This window comes from Pelodiscus sinensis, chromosome 21 (assembly GCF_049634645.1).
Source record: "Pelodiscus sinensis isolate JC-2024 chromosome 21, ASM4963464v1, whole genome shotgun sequence".
Taxonomy (NCBI): Eukaryota; Metazoa; Chordata; order Testudines; family Trionychidae; genus Pelodiscus; species Pelodiscus sinensis.
This window is the reverse complement of record NC_134731.1, coordinates 1,568,457-1,586,710: the sequence shown is the minus strand read 5'-3', so window position 1 is coordinate 1,586,710 and position 18,254 is coordinate 1,568,457. Positions and strand designations below refer to the sequence as shown.

The window sequence follows — 18,254 nt, the reverse complement described above, 5'->3', positions numbered from 1 at the left end:
GAGCTTTCGTGGGCCAGACCCACTTCCTCAGATCAATATGTGGAAGAAAATTGGCACGACCATATATACCAAAGTGATACAATAAAAAAAATGAACACACATAAAATTGACGAATCAGATTTCAGTGTCAAACGTAAGCATGAATGACAGTTCTGAGGCTTCTCTTTGAAAGTCTGGAGTTAAAATCTCTTTGAAGCAATATGCATGTTTTAAGGTCATTGAGGGAATGGCCAGTCTGGTTAAAATGGCAAGCAACAGTTTTCTCTCTGGGAGAGAGCCTGATGTCTGTTTTATGCTCATTGATTCTTTGGTGAAGTGTCTGAGAAGTTTGTCCAATGTACATAGCAGACAGACACTTTAGGCACATGATGGCATAAATTATATTTCTGGATGAACAGGAATATGTGCTCTTGATCTTGTAACTGGCATGGTTAGGTCCAGCCTAACCATGTTGACACTTTACGTATGGGTCTTAACAAAGATGCTAATTATCTCACCCATTACAAAGATCGCTTCCCCAGTTATCACCCCTAATGTCAATACCTCACAGACACTCACCTTCCCTCCTCTGTTCTTAAACCTGATTCGTCAATTTTATGTGTGTTCACTTTTTTTTGATTGTATCACTTTGGTATATACGGTCGTGCCAATTTTCTTCCACATATTGATCTGAGGAAGTGGGTCTGGCCCAGGAAAGCTCCTCACCTAATAAACCATCTTGTTAGTCTTTAAAGTGCTGTATAGCCCTGGCTTTTGTTTCATTTTTAAGCAGTTATCAGTCTCTGAGAGGCCCTTCCCTCTTATCCCATGACAGCTCACTTGGCTTGAGAGGCACCTGGTCTAAGGCTTTTGGAAAGTCCAAGTAAACTGTATCCACTGGCTCACCCTTGTCCATATATTTTTCACACCCTTCAAGAATTCTAATAGACTGGTGAGGCAGGATTTCCCCTTACATCTATGAGGCAGGATAGGCCCATTATGCGCCAAGAGGCCACTGTGCAGTACAAGACTCGGGTTTGTCCCTCTTCTGCCAGGAGAGAGCAGCATTTTGCACCAAGACTCAATAATGATCATGTCACCCATTTCCGGGGAGAATCAGGCCCACCCTGGCGTTCCCTCAACTCCGGCTCCTGCCTGAACAGGACGCTGTCATGCCTCCTTCGCAGGAACAGACCGGCCCTTTCCTCGGGCCTTGGGCTCGGCACACCCACAGCCAGCAGTGCGGGTGCCAGAAGCATCCTGTGCAGTAGGATGGAGGCGAGGGGAGAGGGGCTTGGTTTGCCGGCAGAGGCTGATGGGAGAGAGGCCAGGCCATGGGCCAGGAGCCGCCGGGGGGCACAGAGCCAACCATTCCATCGGAGCTCTTCCTCCCCTTTTGGCCAGGCCAGTGGAACGCTGCCCCCCTTGCCACCCATGTGGAGGCTGGGCCCAGCCAAGGTGAGGTGCGCCCAGCACCCTCTCTGGAGCTGCCAGATGTGCCAGGCTGGTCCCAAAGCCGGGCAGCTTCCAGATGCCCGTCTGGGGGCTCCGGGGTGAGGCTGGGGGCTGGCATGGGCCGGGGGGCTGTGGCCCCTGGGGAGCAGCACTGGCCCTGCCTTCCCACCCCAGCCGGGGCAGCTCCCCCCCCGTGCAGGGCTGCCCAGCCGGGCCTGCCTGGCGCCTCCCCCCAGCACCGCCTCTACCCTCTTGTGCCGCGCCGCCCCCGGCCACGCTGGCCGCTCCGGGGCGGGAGCCGCTGGGCCGGGATGCCCGGCCGGAGCCCCGGGGCGGGCCCGGTGTCACGGGGGCGGATGCTCTGCGGGGGGCTCAGCCCGCCCCCCCCCCCCCGCTCCTCCGGAGCCTCGGCCTGTGAGTCATTAGCCAGAAGCAGCTGTCGCGGGAAGGAGCCGGGACGGGACGGGGCGGGAGAGCCGCGGGGAAGGTGCGGAGGGGACACGAGCTGGAGCCACAAGCCTGCAAGTGGGGACCCGGGGGGGAGAGCCAGCCCCGCTCCCCGGCATCCCGGGCGAGGCGGGGCGGGGGGCTGCCGGGCTGCCCTGGATGGGAGAGGGGCTGCCCGGGCCGGGGAGGGAAGAGGGGGCTGCCCGGGATGGGGGCGGGAGGGGAGGGCTGCCCAGGATGGGGGGGATGGGAGAGGGGCTGCCCGGGCCGGGGGGGATGGGAGAGGGGCTGCCCAGGATGGGAGGGGGGCTGCCCGGGCCGGGGGGATGGGAGGGGGGCTGCCGGAAGGGAGGGGGCAGCCAAGGATGGGGGGGATGGGAGGGGGGCTGCCGGAGGGGAGGGGAGCTGCCGGGGGAGGGGGCTGCCCGGGCCGGGGGGGGGATGGGAGGGGGGCTGCGGGGGGAGGGGGCTGCCCGGCCGGGGGGGGGATGGGAGGGGGGCTGCCGGGGGGAGGGGGGCTGCCCGGGCCGGGGGGGGATGGGAGGGGGGCTGCCGGGGGGAGGGGGCTGCCCGGGCCGGGGGGGGGATGGGAGGGGGGCTGCCGGGGGGAGGGGGCTGCCCGGGCCGGGGGGGACGGGGGGGGGCTGCCGGGGGGAGGGGGCTGCCCGGGCCGGGGGGGGGGATGGGAGGGGGGCTGCCGGGGGGAGGGGGCTGCCCGGCCGGGGTGTCTCTGCCCCACGTGCGCCGGCCCCTCTCCCCGGCCCGGCTGCTGCCGGCGCAGCCCCTGGAATTTCCGGGGATCAGGTTACCTGCCCCTCCCCCCGTCTGCCCGCAGCCCGAAGGCGCCGCTGGTGCGGGGGGGGGGGAGGGGAAGGGTCTCTGGACCCCCCCCCCCGCGAGGAGCCCGCCCCTGGCCAGATGCATCCTCCCTGCCCGGAGCCTGGTCCCCGGCGTCAGTGGAGCAGTGCCCGGCCTGGGGCCCTTCCCCAGCTGGGCTAGCCAGGGCCTGGGGGGAGGCTGGGGCCCGGGGTCAGAGCCCCCCAGCAGATCGGGGGTAAGGCGGGGGGAGGGGGCAGCCAGAAGAGAAACAAGGAGGCCGAGGGCCAGGTGCCATGGCTGTCCAGCGAGCCGCGTGGTCAGTGACCCGCCCTGCTGGCCCAGGGACCCCGCCGGGAGCCACAGGGCCCCACGCAGGGCATGGGTCTGGCCAGCCCGGCCCCTGCCCCACGGGGGGCCCATGTGAGATCCCCCAGGTGCCGGCCGGCTGTAAGGCTGGGCCAGGGGGCCCTTCGAAGAGCTGTCGCGTGCCCAGCGCCCTGCGCGGCTGCAGCCTCGTCCCCCTTCCAGCCCAGGGGCCGCTCGAGAGACGACGGGAGCGCAGCTGTCGCCTGCCTGGCTCTGGCACGTCCTTCCCCACGGCTGGACGTCTCCATAGCCTGGCACAGGCAGGCTGGAGCAGGCCAGTGTGGCACCCAGCAGTGTCCCCTGGGCAGCCACCAAGGAGAGATTCGGGGCTGCCCAGCTGGCTGGCAGAGCGCCCACCCGCCAGCAGCCTGCTTCTATTGGTGGTGCACCGTCACACATGCCTTGGGCACAGAACACAGTTTATTCCGCACATGGGGGTAATAAGGAGAGGGACCATTGGCCCCCAGACAGAGCAGAGCAGCTCATGGAGCACTGAGTGGCTGCCCATTTGTGTCGACGCGGGGGGCCAGGTGCAGCCACCCTCCAGGCTGGGAGCCAGAGGCAGCTGCCCCTGCTCCACTGTGCGGCGCTCTCCTGGCGGGTGGCCTGGTTGGGCAGAGCAGAGGGTGCAGCCCCCTCTCCCGCCCCCCCTGCTCTCTCCCTGCAGGACGCGCCGCCAGCAACGGGGAGGAAACCTCTCTCAACCCTTGGCCGAGTGCGGGTGCCTGGGCGCCCCGGCCGGCTCGGGCTCCACATGATGAGCATGCTGGCCCCCATCCGGAGGGACCGGGTCGTCGCCGACCTGCCGCAGGTGGGCACGCAGGGCTGCAGGGGCCTGGGGGGATCGATACCTGCGGGGGGGCCAGGGAGGAAGAGCGTCAGCTCGGGAAGGGCCCAAGCTCGCTGGAGGGGGCCGGATTCTCCCCAGCTTGTCCTGCCGTGCTTGGCTTGGCAGCCAGACTGAGGAGCTGCTGGCGTTTGGCTGCACTCGGCTGGGACTGGAGCAAGGCTGCGTGTGTGGTCCCCGCAAGCCGAGTGGCAGTGTGCCCTGGGCTCCCTGTTGGGCCCCTGCTGCTCCAGCCGGGCTCCTGGGGCGCCACTGCCCGCTCACCGGCTGCCTGCTCCCTTCCAGTGCTTTCACAGAGAGGCCGCCCTCCATTCCCGCACCAGCTTCCATCCCCAAGTAACCAGCGCCTGCCAGGAGCAGCGAACAGGGACAGTGGGGTGAGCCGGGCTGGGCATGGGGCAGGGGGGGTGAGCCGGGCTGGGCGTGGGGCAGGGGGGTGAGCCGGGCTGGGCATGGGGCAGGGGGGTGAGCCGGGCTGGGCGTGGGGCAGGGGGGTGAGCCGGGCTGGGCATGGGGCAGGGGGGGTGAGCCGGGCTGGGCGTGGGGCAGGGGGGTGAGCCGGGCTGGGCATGGGGCAGGGGGGTGAGCTGGGCTGGGCGTGGGGCAGGGGGGTGAGCCGGGCTGGGCATGGGGCAGGGGGGTGAGCCGGGCTGGGCGTGGGGCAGGGGGGTGAGCCGGGCTGGGCATGGGGCAGGGGGGTGAGCTGGGCTGGGCGTGGGGCAGGGGGGTGAGCCGGGCTGGGCATGGGGCAGGGGGCTGAGCCGGGCTGGGTGTGGGGCAGGGGGCTGAGCTGGGCTGGGCGTGGGGCAGGGGGGGTGAGCCGGGCTGGGCGTGGAGCAGGAGGGTGGGCTGGGCGTGGGGCAGGGGGCTGAGCCGGGCTGGGCGTGGGGCAGGGGGGTGAGCCGGGCTGGGCATGGGGCAGGGGGCTGAGCCGGGCTGGGTGTGGGGCAGGGGGCTGAGCTGGGCTGGGCGTGGGGCAGGGGGGTGAGCCGGGCTGGGCGTGGAGCAGGAGGGTGGGCTGGGCGTGGGGCAGGGGGCTGAGCCGGGCTGGGCGTGGGGCAGGGGGGTGAGCCGGGCTGGGGCATGGGGCAGGGGGCTGAGCCGGCTGGGTGTGGGGCAGGGGGCTGAGCCGGGCTGGGCGTGGGGCAGGGGGGTGAGCCGGGCTGGGCGTGGAGCAGGAGGGTGGGCTGGGCGTGGGGCAGGGGGCTGAGCCGGGCTGGGCGTGGGGCAGGGGGCTGAGCCGGGCTGGGCGTGGGGCAGGGGGCTGAGCCAAGCCAGGCAGGGCAGGGGGCTGAGCCGCGCTGGGCGTGGGGCAGGAGGCTGAGCCAAGCCGGGCAGGGCACGGTGCTGAGCTGGGCTGAGCGTGGGGCAGGGTGCTGAGCCGGGCTGGGCGTGGGGCAGGGGGCTGAGCCGGGCTGGGCGTGGGGCAGGGGGCTGAGCCAAGCCAGGCAGGGCAGGGGGCTGAGCCAGGCTGGGCGTGGGGCAGGGGGCTGAGCCAAGCCAGGCAGGGCAGGGGGGCTGAGCCGGGCTGGGCAGGGGGCTGAGCCGGGCTGGGCGTGGGGCAGGGGGCTGAGCCGGGCTGGGCGTGGGGCAGGGGGCTGAGCCAAGCCAGGCAGGGCAGGGGGCTGAGCCGGGCTGGGCGTGGGGCAGGGGGCTGAGCCAAGCCAGGCAGGGCAGGGGGCTGAGCCGGGCTGGGCAGGGGGCTGAGCCGGGGCCGGGCGTGGGGGCAGGGGGCTGAGCCGGGATGGGTGTGGGGCAGGGGGCTGAGCTGGGCTGGGCGTGGGGCAGGGGGCTGAGCCGGGCTGGGCGTGGGGCAGGGGGCTGAGCCAAGCCAGGCAGGGCAGGGGGCTGAGCCGGGCTGGGCGTGGGGCAGGGGGCTGAGCCGGGCTGGGCGTGGGGCAGGGAGCTGAGCCGGGCTGGGCGTGGGGCAGGGGGCTGAGCCAAGCCAGGCAGGGCAGGGGGCTGAGCCGGGCTGAGCGTGGGGCAGGAGGCTGAGCCAAGCCGGGCAGGGCACGGTGCTGAGCTGGGCTGAGCGTGGGGCAGGGTGCTGAGCCGGGCTGGGCGTGGGGCAGGGGACTGAGCCGGGCTGGGCGTGGGGCAGGGGGCTGAGCCAAGCCAGGCAGGGCAGGGGGCTGAGCCGGGATGGGCGTGGGGCAGGGGGCTGAGCCAGGCTGGGCGTGGGGCAGGGGGCTGAGCCGGGATGGGTGTGGGGCAGGGGGCTGAGCCGGGATGGGCGTGGGGCAGGGGGCTGAGCCAGGCTGGGCGTGGGGCACACAGAGCTGCACCCTGGGGTGCACCCAGCCATGTCTCTGGAAGAGCCCTGCATGCCGGAGCATGGCGGGAGCTGACGCCCATTGCAGGAATGCAGGTGGGCAGGGGAGGAGGTGGGATCCTGCCTTGTTCCGGGGCCCCTAGTGCCTCTGGAAGGCGCCTCTCAGCTGGGCCAGGTTCCCAGGGCAGACGAGCTCTGGCCCGAGATCTGCCTGGAGCCGGAGCAGGGGCCCTGGGGGCTACAGGCAGCCCTGCCGCCCGCTGGCTCTCACAGAGGCTCAGCTCGGGCCTGGCGGCTCACGGCTGCTGCCGGGAGGGTGCAGGGAGGTGGGTTCCCAGCAGGAGGCAGGGGCAGCTGGGCCCAGAGCAGAGCCACCCCCAGGGATGGTGGAATCTGGACGTGCTGCCCCAAGAGACTCGGGGGCTCTGGGCTGCGGCTCAGCACAGCGGTGAGAAGCCCTGGCCCCTGGCCTGATCTGGAGGGCGAATCGCCCCGCCAGCCCCCCAGCATTGCAGGGCTGGGCCCCCGCGACTGGGGTGACTCTGCCACTGCTCGTCCCAGCGCTTGGCCCTGAGGCTTCCAAAAGGCCTTTACAAAGGGCACAGCCTGCACTGGCAGGGGCTGGAGAGACAGAGCAGCGGGTGCAGGTGCCTGGGGGCAGGGCCGTGGGGGGTGCAGGTGCCTGGGGGCAGGGCCCTGGGGCGGGTGAGGTGCCTGGGGGCAGGGCCATGAGGGGTGCAGGTGCCTGGGGACAGAGCCGTGGGGCGGGTGCAGGTGCCTGGGGGCAGGGCCGTGGGGGGTGCAGGTGCCTGGGGGCAGAGCCGTGGGGTGGGTGCAGGTGCCTGGGGGCAGGGCCGTGGGGGGTGCAGATGCCTGGGGGCAGAGCCCTGGGCGAGTGAGGTGCCTGGGGGCAGAGCCGTGAGGGGTGCAGGTGCCTGGGGGCAGAGCCCTGGGCGAGTGAGGTGCCTGGGGGCAGAGCCGTGAGGGGTGCAGGTGCCTGGGGGCAGGGCCGTGGGGGGTGCAGGTGCCTGGGGGCAGGGGCCGTGGGGGTGCAGGTGCCTGGGGGCAGAGCCCTGGGCGAAGTGAGGTGCCTGGGGGCAGAGCCGTGAGGGGTGCAGGTGCCTGGGGGCAGGGCCATGGGGGGTGCAGGTGCCTGGGGGCAGGGCCCTGGGGCGGGTGAGGTGCCTGGGGGCAGGGCCGTGGGGGGTGCAGGTGCCTGGCGGCAGAGCCGTGGGGCGGGTGCAGGTGCCTGGGGGCAGGGCCGTGAGGGGTGCAGGTGCCTGGGGGCAGGGCCGCTGGGGGGTGCAGGTGCCTGGGGGCAGAGCCGTGGGGCGGGTGCAGGTGCCTGGGGGCAGGGCCGTGGGGGGTGCAGGTGCCTGGGGGCAGGGCCCTGGGGCGGGTGAGGTGCCTGGGGGCAGGGCCCTGGGGCGGGTGAGGTGCCTGGGGGCAGGGCCGTGGGGCGGGTGAGGTGCTTGGGGGCAGGGCCCTGGGGCGGGTGAGGTGCCTGGGGGCAGGGCCGTGGGGCGGGTGAGGTGCCTGGGGGCAGGGCCCTGGGGCGGGTGAGGTGCCTGGGGGCAGGGCCGTGGGGCGGGTGAGGTGCTTGGGGGCAGGGCCCTGGGGCGGGTGAGGTGCCTGGGGGCAGGGCCTGGGGCGGGTGAGGTGCCTGGGGCAGAGCCGTGGGGGGTGCAGGTGCCTGGGGGCAGGGCCGTGGGGCGGGTGAGGTGCCTGGGGGCAGGGCCCTGGGGCGGGTGAGGTGCCTGGGGGCAGGGCCGTGGGGCGGGTGAGGTGCCTGGGGGCAGGGCCCTGGGGCGGGTGAGGTGCCTGGGGGCAGAGCAGGGGGTGCCTGGGGAGAGGGGAGGAGATCCCGGTTTCGCAGGGGTCTGTAGTTGCCAGCAGTGCAGGGGCGGGTCGCTCCCAGAGTCCCTGAGCAGATGGAGCCTGCCTGGGTGTCCGAGGTTACCAGGAGACGGCCGCGCCGGCAATTAATCACTGGCTGATTAGTGGGGCGCCCACAGCTGCCCGGGGCCGCGGCACGCCTTCCTGCGGGTGGTGCACCTTGCACACGCCCGCTGGGTGAGACGTTTATCCGCACACGGGTGCGGAAAGGAGCCGGAGCAGGGCCCGTGAGCCCCAGGCAGGCGATGCTGCGGGCCCTGGCGGGGTGGATGGGCGAACAGCTCATGTGCCCGGCTCTCTCCGCCAGGTTTAAGATTTCCAAGATCATCGTGGTGGGAGACCTGTCAGTGGGCAAGACTGCCTGATCAACAGGTGGGTGGAGCCGGCTGGGGGGCTGCGCTGCCGGGCCCAGGAGGGGCTGGGGGGCAGGAGCAGCCTGGGCCAGGAGACGTGGGCCAAGGGGCTACGGGGAGTCGCCTCGTGCCCAAGACCGTTCCCGGCTGGCGGTGGGGTGTCCCCTGGCCTGGCCGAGCGCCGGAGCGGGGGGCGGGGCGGGCGCTGGGCGTGTCAGCGTCCCGGGAGACCCCCATGGGCCCCCCGCTTCTTTGTGTCCGCTGCCCCCCCCCGAGGGGGCTCCCTGGCTCGAGCCCCAGGGCCTGGCCCTGTCGGGGGGGCTGCTCGGTGACCCGCCCCCCTCGCAGGTTCTGCAAGGACACGTTCGACAAGAACTACAAGGCGACCATCGGGGTGGACTTCGAGATGGAGCGTTTCGAGGTGCTGGGCGTCCCCTTCAGCCTGCAGCTGTGAGTCCCCGGCCCCTCCCAGGTGCCCGGCCTCCTGCCCCCCCGCTGGACCCCTGCCCCTCCCCACCCCCATCCGCGCTGCCCCTCCCCCGCTGGAGCGCCGCGCCCATCCCCACCCCCATCCGCGCTGCCCCTCCCCCGCTGGAGCGCCGCGCCCTCCCCACCCTCATCCACGCTGCCCCTCCCCCGCTAGAGCGCCGCGCCCTCCCCACCCTCATCCGCGCTGCCCCTCCCCCGCTAGAGCGCCGCGCCCTCCCCACCCCCATCCGCACTGCCCCTCCCCCGCTGGAGCGCCGCGCCCTCCCCATCCTCATCCGCACTGCCCCTCCCCCGCTGGAGCGCCGCGCCCTCACCCATCCTCATCCGCGCTGCCCCTCCCCCGCTAGAGCGCCGCGCCCTCCCCACCCCCATCCGCGCTGCCCCTCCCCCGCTAGAGCGCCCGCGCCCTCCCCACCCCCATCCGCGCTGCCCCTCCCCCGCTAGAGCGCCGCGCCCTCCCCACCCCCATCCGCGCTGCCCCTCCCCCGCTAGAGCGCTGCCCCTCCCCCACTGCCCCTCCCCCTCTACCCGCTGCCCCTCCCCCACTAGACTGCTGTGCCCTCCCTACCCTCTACCGTGCTGCCCCTCCCCTGCTAGAGCGCTGCCCTCCCCCCTCTACCCGCTGCCCCTCCCCCGCTAGAGCACTGTGCCCTCCCCACCCTCTACCGCGCTGTGCTCCCCCTCCCCCCGCTAACACGCTGCCCCCTCCCCGCGCTAACACGCTGCCCCCTCCCCGCGCTAACACGCTGCCCCCTCCCCGCGCTAACACGCTGCCCCCTCCCACTCTCCTGCCAGTGCACTGCCCTCCCCCCGTAATGCACTGCCCCCTCCCCCGCGCTAACACGCTGCCCCCTCCCCGCGCTAACACGCTGCCCCCTCCCACTCTCCTGCCAGTGCACTGCCCTCCCCCCCTAATGCACTGCCCCCTCCCCCCAGGTGGGACACAGCTGGCCAGGAGCGATTCAAGTGCATCGCGTCCACCTACTACCGTGGAGCCCAAGGTGAGGCCAGGCCCAGGAGGCTGAGAGCCAGGGGCTTGTACCCTGCTCCTACGCTGTGGCCTGTTGCAACGCCCAGCGCCCCGCCGGCGTCCCCACGGTAACACCCCCCCCAGACCCCGCCAGCGTCCCCCCGGTAACACCCCCCCAGACCCCGCCGGCGTCCCCCGGTAACACCCCCCCAGACCCCGCCAGCGTCCCCATGGTAAACACCCCCCCAGACCCCGCCAGCGTCCCCCGGTAACACCCCCCCAGACCCCGCCAGCATCCCCATGGTAACACCCCCCCAGACCCCGCCAGCGTCCCCCGGTAACACCCCCCCAGATCCCGCCAGCGTCCCCCGGTAACACCCCCCCAGCCCCGCCAGCGTCCCCCGGTAACACCCCCCCAGATCCCGCCGGCGTCCCCCGGTACACACCCCCCCAGACCCCGCCAGCGTCCCCCGGTAACACCCCCCCAGACCCCGCCAGCGTCCCCCGGTAACACCCCCCCAGCCCCACCAGCGTCCCCGCCATACGCCATAGCACCCCGTGGTCCTGCCACCTCCCGTCTCTCACCTCATCTTGTTCTCTCCCCAGCCATTGTGATTGTGTTCGATGTGAACGACGTGGCATCGCTCGCACACACCAGGTACGGCCACGCCGCCGCGGGCCAGGGGACTGCTGGGGGGCACCACGACAGCGGGCGGGCGGGGCTGGGCCGATGCCGGGGGGGGGAGGGTGCCGCCGGCAGAGCCCAGGGGCCAGGTGGGGAGCAGTGTGTGGAACTGACTCTGACAAGGGGGTGTTCCTAGAGCTCTGCCGGGGGGTGGGGAGGCCCAGGGAGATGGGGAGGCTGCAGGGGGTGGGGAAGCCTGGTGGGATGGAGAGGCCCCGGGGGGATGGGGAGGCCCAGGAGGGGATGGGGAGGTTGGGGGGGATGGGGAGGCCCGGGAGGATGGGGGGAGGCCCGGTGGGGGATGGGGAGGCCCGGGGGGTGTGGGGAAGCCCCGAGGGGTGGGGAGGCCCGGAGGGGATGGGGGGAGGCCCGGGGGATGGGAGGCCCGGGGGGTGTGGGGAGGCCCCAAGGGGTGGGAGGCCCGGGGGGATGGGGAGGCCTGGGGGGTGTGGGGAAGCCCCGAGGGGTGGGGAGGCCCGGAGGGGATGGGGAGGCCGGGGGGATGGGGAGGCCCGAGGGATGGGGAGGCCCGGAGGGGATGGGGGGAGGCCCGGGGGGATGGGGAGGCCCGAGGGATGGGGAGGCCCGGAGGGGATGGGGGACGCCCAGGGGGGGATGGGGAGGCCCGAGGGGTGGGAGGCCCGGAGGGGATGGGGGGAGGCCCGGGGGGGATGGGGGGAGGCCCGGGGGGGGATGGGGAGGCCCAGGAGGGGATGGGGGGAGGCCCGGGGGGGATGGGGGAGGCCCGGGGGATGGGGAGGCCCGGAGGGGATGGGGGAGGCCCGGGGGGGATGGGGAGGCCCAGGGGGATGGGGAGGCCCAGGAGGGGATGGGGGGAGGCCGGGGGGATGGGGGAGGCCCGGGGGGTGGGGAGGCCCGGAGGGGATGGGGGGAGGCCCGGGGGGGGATGGGGAGGCCCGGGGGGATGGGGAGGCCCAGCGTCTTCGGCCCGTGGTGAGTTATTCAAGGCCCAGGGAGACCAGGCGGGAAGTCAAGGCGTGGGGGTGGGGTGCAGGCCCAGGGGCGAAGCTGCGCCAGGGGGCCGTTTGCTGCCGTCTCGGGCCCAGGGCCCTGCCTGCCTCCCCGGCTAAGGGCCGCTCTCGCCCGGCAGGCAGTGGCTGGCCGACGCCCTGAAGGAGAACGACCCCTCCAACGTGATCCTCTTCTTGGTGGGCTCGAAGAAGGATCTGAGTGTGAGTGGGGGCCCCCGCCCCGGCCCCTCCCAGCCCAGTGGCGCTCGCTGGGGACAGCCTGGGGCCAACCCACGGCCCGGGGGAGCTTGGTGCAGCCGACTCCCCGGACAGAGCCCTGGGGTCCTTCTCTGCCCTGGAGCTGCCGGGCCCCCCGTCTGTCCCGCCAGGGCGGCCCCTGGGCTCCCGCGGTGACCCCCGTCTCCCCGCAGCCGCCGGCGCGGTACAGCCTCATCGAGAGAGACGCCCTCCAGGTGGCCAGGGAGATGCAGGCGGAGTACTGGGCCGTGTCCTCGCTCACCGGTGAGTGCCCCTGCCTGGCTGGTGGGGCCAGCGGGGAGACGGGCCCCTGGCTGCTGCCTCTCTAACCCCCAGGGCTGACGCTTCGCCCCAGATTCCCTGCTGGCATCACTGGGGTCTGACCCCCCCCCCGCCCCACCGCTGCCCAGGCCACACCTCAACCCCCCTCAGCCCTCTGCCCCACCGTGGCATCGCCCCGGGCGTGTCGCTCCTCGGGCAGGCAGGGCCACGCCGCAGCCCGTGCGCCCCGCGTGTGCCCCAGCGCCCGGCCCATCCCGGCCTCAGCGTCCTCTCCCCGGGCAGGCGAGAACGTGCGGGAGTTTTTCTTCCGCGTGGCCTCGCTGACGTTCGAGAGCAGCGTGCTGGCCGAGCTGGAGAAGAGCAGCGCCAGGAAGATCGGGGACGTCGTGCGTGAGTACTGGGGCCGCGAGGGTGCTGGGATCGGCCCCACGGGCGGGGGGGAGCGCCGGGCTGGGGGACCACGGAGCAGGGGAGGGGCAGGCTTCCGCCCCACCCTGCCCAACCCCAGGGGGCCCGTGGGGCCGAGAGCAGCCCTGGGCTCTCTGCGGTGGCTCCTCCCTGGGCGCTGAGCTGAGAGTCACAGCCAGCTCCCCCGGTGCCCGCGGGCCAAGGGCTCTGGGCTGCTGAGTGGCTGGGCTCGCTGGCCATCCCGGCACGTTGCTGCTTTCCCAGAGCTCCAGGGCAAGGAGAGCGACCTGTACCTGCCGGCACAGAGGAGCAAAGCCAAGTGCTGCCGCTAGGGGAGGCCGGCCCCGCCCGCCCCGCCACGTGCACCGACCCCTGCGCTACCAAAGAGCTGCCGCCATTTCCGCGGGCAGGTCCCAGACGGCTCCGCACCACGGCTCAGCCAGACCGGCTGGGTGCCAGGCCTGCCCCGCTCCCTGCCCGGACCCGCCTCGGGGCGACGGAGACACCCAGCTGTTCCCTGCGGGCTGGGGCAGAGCCGGGTCCCTGTGCTCCACCCCCTGGGCTAATGGAGCGACTCGGCCGCTGCGGAGCCCCCGAACGCCAGCTGTGAAGCAGGAGCTGCAGGCTGCGACGTGCCCCCTCCCGCTGCCCCAGAGACCCTGCTGCCTGCAGCCAGAGGGAAGAGACCTCCCAAGCTCGTTCACTATGCAAATCAGTGTGTAATTGGCAGGGGGAGAGGCCTCCCGGCTCTGAGGCTATGTAATAAACCCGATTTTCTACGCTTTCCAAAGCAAGGCAAGGTGCAGCGGCGTGGGCTGGACACAGGGCGCCCCAGGGTGGCACTGGAGGGCATCCCCAGGCCCACGGCAGCGGCTGGGGGGCGTCGGCAGCAGGGCCGGCATCCAGCGCTTTGGCCGAGGCAGATCGGGGGAGGCTGGCGCAGGCTTGCAGGCAGGGCGCTGGATTTGCACGCGGGAGGCAGCCGTGCGGAGGGCACTGTGGGGCAGCTGTGCTGAGTGAGCGGCCGGGGGAGGCTGACCCTCTGCGAGGGAACACTGCTGGGGGGCAGGGGCTGGTCAGCCCCAGGGGCCGTGGTCCGAGGTGCGGTGGCAGGCCGGAGGTGGCGCTATGCCTGGCCGGGCGAGGTCCCCGCGTCCTGGAAGGACTCCAGCCAGTGGCTGTTGAACTGGGGCATCAGGTGGTGGGGGACGCAGTGCGAACACTTGTAACGCTCCTGCAGCCACCGGCCGCCCTCGCTGTCCTCGATGCAGACGGCTGCCACACCTGGGGACACAGAGCAGAGCGGGGCTCACGGACAGCCTGCGCCCTCGCCCAGGGACCCCCACGCCGGGCATGATGGGGGGACAGGCCGGATCCTGCCCCAGCAAAGCTGATATTCTGCCGAGGGGCAACACGGCACGAGGCCGCTCCCCCCCCCATTCAGGGCAACACGGCACGAGGCCGCTCCCCCCCCCATTCAGGGCAACACGGCACGAGGCCGCTCCCCCCCCTCATTCAGGGCAACACGGCACGAGGCCGCTCCCCCCCCTCATTCAGGGCAACACGGCACGAGGCCGCTCCCCCCCCCATTCAGGGCAACACGGCACGAGGCCGCTCCCCCCCCCTCATTCAGGGCAACACGGCACGAGGCAGCACCCGCCCCCCCCCCCTGTTCAGGGCAACACGGCACGAGGCCGCTCCCCCCCCCTCATTCAGGGCAACACGGCACGAGGCCGCTCCCCCCCCATTCAGGGTAACATGGCACGAGGCCGCTCCCCCCCCATTCAGGGTAACACGGCACGAGGCCGCTCCCCCCCCTCATTCAGGGTAACACGGCACGAGGCCGCTCCCCCCCCATTCAGGGTAACATGGCACGAGGCAGCACCCGCCCCCCCCCCCCCGTTCAGGGCAACATGGCATGAGGCAGCTCCCCCCCCCATTCAGGGCAACACGGCACGAGGCCGCTCCCCCCCCCATTCAGGGTAACACGGCACGAGGCCGCTCCCCCCCCCCATTCAGGGCAACACGGCACGAGGCCGCTCCCCCCCCCATTCAGGGCAACACGGCACGAGGCAGCACCCGCCCCCCATTCAGGGTAACAAGGCACGAGGCCGCTCCCCCCCCCATTCAGGGCAACACGGCACGAGGCCGCTCCCCCCCCCCATTCAGGGTAACACGGCACGAGGCAGCACCCGCCCCCCATTCAGGGTAACACGGCACGAGGCAGCACCTGCCCACCCCCCCCCCAAGTTCAGGACAACACGGCACCCACCCATTCAGGGCTACATGGTGCTAGGCTTTGCATCACTACCTCAGTTTCCCCAAGTGGCAAAGGGGGCAATTCCTGTGCTCGGGGGCTGCTGCTGGCTGCTCCTTCCGACGCCCAGGGCCCGGTTCAGCGGAGCCCCTCCTGCCTGGCAAACCCTCCGCCAGCGGAGCTCTCCTCCCAGGGCTGGAGCCTGCCGGGTGAATGGCCTCCGCACCACTCCTGGAGCCCCCTGGCCCCCGCTGACAATGGGGCCTCCTGTCCCACCTGCTCATGGGGGGCAGCAGGGCCAGCCTGGGAGTGTCCCGGGGAGCCTTGGGGGGTCCCTCGCCAGCCGGGAGGTGCCAGACGCCCTGAAGCAGCCCCGGGCCTGGGGGGGGGGCTACCCCCAAGAGTCTGGTAACCAAAGAAGGGGATTCCGGGCAGAGGACGTCCCGCGCTGCTGCCCCACGGCCAGCGGTGGCCTTGCCCCGGGGGCTGGCTCCAGGCAGCCCCACAGAGACCCCCGCACCCCTGCCCCCCACGCTGCACCTACCTGCAACCACGCCCCCCTGCTGCTCCACCAGCTGGACGGCAGCGCGCATGGTGCCCCCCGTCTCCACCCACTGATCCACCAGCAGGACACGCAGACCTGGGGGGCGAGGGCTCCATTAGGGGGCATCTCCCCAGCCCCGCTGGCGCCCTCGTGCCGTTCCTGCCTGGCGCTGCTCGGGCACGCTGCTGAAATGGTGTCCATGGGAGGGGCGGGGGGACCATGGGAGGGCGGGGCGCTGCTGTAACGGTGCCCGTGGGGGGCGGGGCGCTGCTGGGAGCTCTGGTACGGGGTACCCAGGCTGCTGGGGCCGTGCTGAGGGAAGCTCCGGGGGGGTGGGCGGGGGACAATGGGGGGGGCACTGAGCCAGGCCCGTGCTTAGGGAAGCTCCAGGGGGGTGGGCGGGGGACAATGGGGGGCACTGAGCCAGGCCCGTGCTGAGGGAAGCTCCAGGGGGGGTGGGCGGGGGACAATGGGGGGCACTGAGCCAGGCCCGTGCTGAGGGAAGCTCCAGGGGGGTGGGCGGGGGACAATGGGGGGGCACTGAGCCAGGCCCGTGCTTAGGGAAGCTCCGGGGGGGTGGGCGGGGGACAATGGGGGGGGCACTGAGCCAGGCCCGTGCTGAGGGAAGCTCTGGGGGGGTGGGCGGGGGGACAATGGGGGGGCACTGAGCCAGGCCCGTGCTGAGGGAAGCTCCAGGGGGGGTGGGGCGGGGGACAATGGGGGGCACTGAGCCAGGCCCGTGCTGAGGGAAGCTCCAGGGGGGGTGGGCGGGGGACAATGGGGGGCACTGAGCCAGGCCCGTGCTGAGGGAAGCTCCAGGGGGGTGGGCGGGGGACAATGGGGGGGCACTGAGCCAGGCCCGTGCTGAGGGAAGCTCCAGGGGGGGTGGGCGGGGGGACAATGGGGGGGCACTGAGCCAGGCCCGTGCTTAGGGAAGCTCCAGGGGGGTGGGCGGGGGACAATGGGGGGCACTGAGCCAGGCCCCGTGCTGAGGGAAGCTCCGGGGGGGTGGGCGGGGGACAATGGGGGGGCACTGAGCCAGGCCCGTGCTGAGGGAAGCTCTGGGGGGGTGGGCGGGGGACAATGGGGGGGCACTGAGCCAGGCCCGTGCTGAGGGAAGCTCTGGGGGGGTGGGCGGGGGACAATGGGGGGCACTGAGCCAGGCCCGTGCTGAGGGAAGCTCTGGGGGGGTGGGCGGGGGACAATGGTGGGGGCACTGAGCCAGGCCCGTGCTGAGGGAAGCTCCGGGGGGGTGGGCGGGGGACAATGAGGGGCACTGAGCCAGGCCCGTGCTTAGGGAAGCTCCGGGGGGGTGGGCGGGGGGACAATGGGGGGCACTGAGCCAGGCCCGTGCTTAGGGAAGCTCCGGGGGGGTGGGCGGGGGACAATGGGGGGGCACTGAGCCAGGCCCGTGCTTAGGGAAGCTCCGGGGGGGTGGGCGGGGGACAATGGGGGGCACTGAGCCAGGCCCGTGCTGAGGGAAGCTCCAGGGGGGGTGGGCGGGGGACAATGGGGGGGGCACTGAGCCAGGCCCGTGCTGAGGGAAGCTCCAGGGGGGGTGGGCGGGGGACAATGGGGGGGCACTGAGCCAGGCCCGTGCTTAGGGAAGCTCCGGGGGGGTGGGCGGGGGACAATGGGGGGGCACTGAGCCAGGCCCCGTGCTGAGGGAAGCTCCAGGGGGGGCAGGGGCGGCGAGCTGGGCCCCTCACCTGGCTGGATGGCGTCTGTCCTCATCTCCATGAGCTTGCGGCGGGCGGAGTAGTCGGTGTAGGGCTGCGAGCGGGTCTCCACGCACAGGTGCCCGGCTTTGCGGATGGCCAGGAAGCCCTTCTGCAGGGTGTTGGCGATGGCGGCGCCTGGCGCGAGGGCAAGCAGAGGTGTGAGCGGCCCCACACCCTGGGCGGCTGGGCTCAGGCCGGGGGGCAGTCAGCCAGTCAGCCAGAGCCCAGCCCCGTGTCCCCGCGCCCCAGCTCACCCCCAGGGCGGCGGGTACCTAGGATGAAGCCCATGGCGTCGATTCCAGCGACGAGGTCGATGGCGTCGTGGTGGAAGGGCTGGAGCAGGTCGGCGATGCAGTCCTGCAGGCCCTGGGGAGAGGCCCAGCCTGGTGACTGCTGCCCCCGGCCCGGAGCAGAGCCCTGCTCAGGCGTCACTCCCCCAAGCCAGGGCAGCTGGACAGGGCCCTGCCATGCCCACGCCACGGCCCTGAGGCCTCTGCTCCCCTTGCCAGCATGTGGCAGCGTCCGGGCCGTGGCGCTGGGCTCCGGCGGCCCCTTCGCTTCTGCTCGGGGCAGCCGGCTCCCAGGACTGCAGGTGTCCTCCTCCCTCACTGGCCCGTGGGACACTGGTGCCATGGCAGGCCTGCCCACACGTGCAGCAATCGCCGTGGGGCTCAGCTAGGGCAGGGTGCCCTCCAGGCTCTCCTCACGCTGGATCCCCCCCAAGGGACGCCCATGGGCCCAGAATCCTTCCGGCCGGGGGCATACCTGCCAGTGGCAGTACAGCCTGGAGGGGTCCAGCCAAGCATAACTGGGGCCCTTGGCATTGGGGGCCATGAGCGCTAAGTACCAGCCCCCGCTCTCGTCTGGCGGGCACACGCCACAGGTCCATGAACTGCGGGAAGAAGAGCCGGCCCTGAGTGCCCTGGCACGGCGGGCCCAGCGCCCCAGGGGAGAGGCTCACCGGGCCCGGCGCCGGCCTCCCAGCAAGGCAGCTCGCTGCAGTGCAGTGTCCTGGGTGTGGGGAGCTGGGGGCCCCCAGCCCCCCCGACCCTCAGCAGCCCCCCAGCAGGACAGGAGCCGGGAGGAGCCACGCTGGGGCTGAGCTGGCTCCTGGCAGGAAGCCTGGAGCAGAATCCAGCTGCTCTGTGTCCTGGCTGGGCTGCTCCGAGATCCAGCCCAGCGTAGGCTCGATGCAGGCCTAGGACAGGCCGACAGCCCTAGCGCCCTTGGGGGAG

General features: G+C 72.1%; 2 protein-coding genes across 2 annotated transcripts; one reads left to right on the top strand and one right to left on the bottom strand.

The window, feature by feature from the left end:
* The first annotated feature begins 1,235 nt into the window (after positions 1-1,235).
* RAB34 (RAB34, member RAS oncogene family) lies at positions 1,236-13,281 on the top strand. The gene is given in 12 exon segments (XM_075904508.1): positions 1,236-1,437; positions 3,734-3,877; positions 4,199-4,290; positions 8,389-8,435; positions 8,438-8,453; positions 8,783-8,884; positions 9,860-9,924; positions 10,500-10,551; positions 11,690-11,771; positions 11,981-12,071; positions 12,372-12,479; positions 12,762-13,281. Coding segments are annotated over 12 exon segments (1,053 nt in total). The 5' UTR covers positions 1,236-1,251; the 3' UTR covers positions 12,830-13,281.
* Positions 13,197-17,908, bottom strand: LOC142819221 (adenine phosphoribosyltransferase-like). The gene is given in 6 exon segments (XM_075904510.1): positions 13,197-13,781; positions 15,299-15,394; positions 17,008-17,154; positions 17,292-17,385; positions 17,785-17,871; positions 17,873-17,908. Coding segments are annotated over 6 exon segments (618 nt in total). The 3' UTR covers positions 13,197-13,623.
* Between the last annotated feature and the right edge of the window lie 346 nt (positions 17,909-18,254).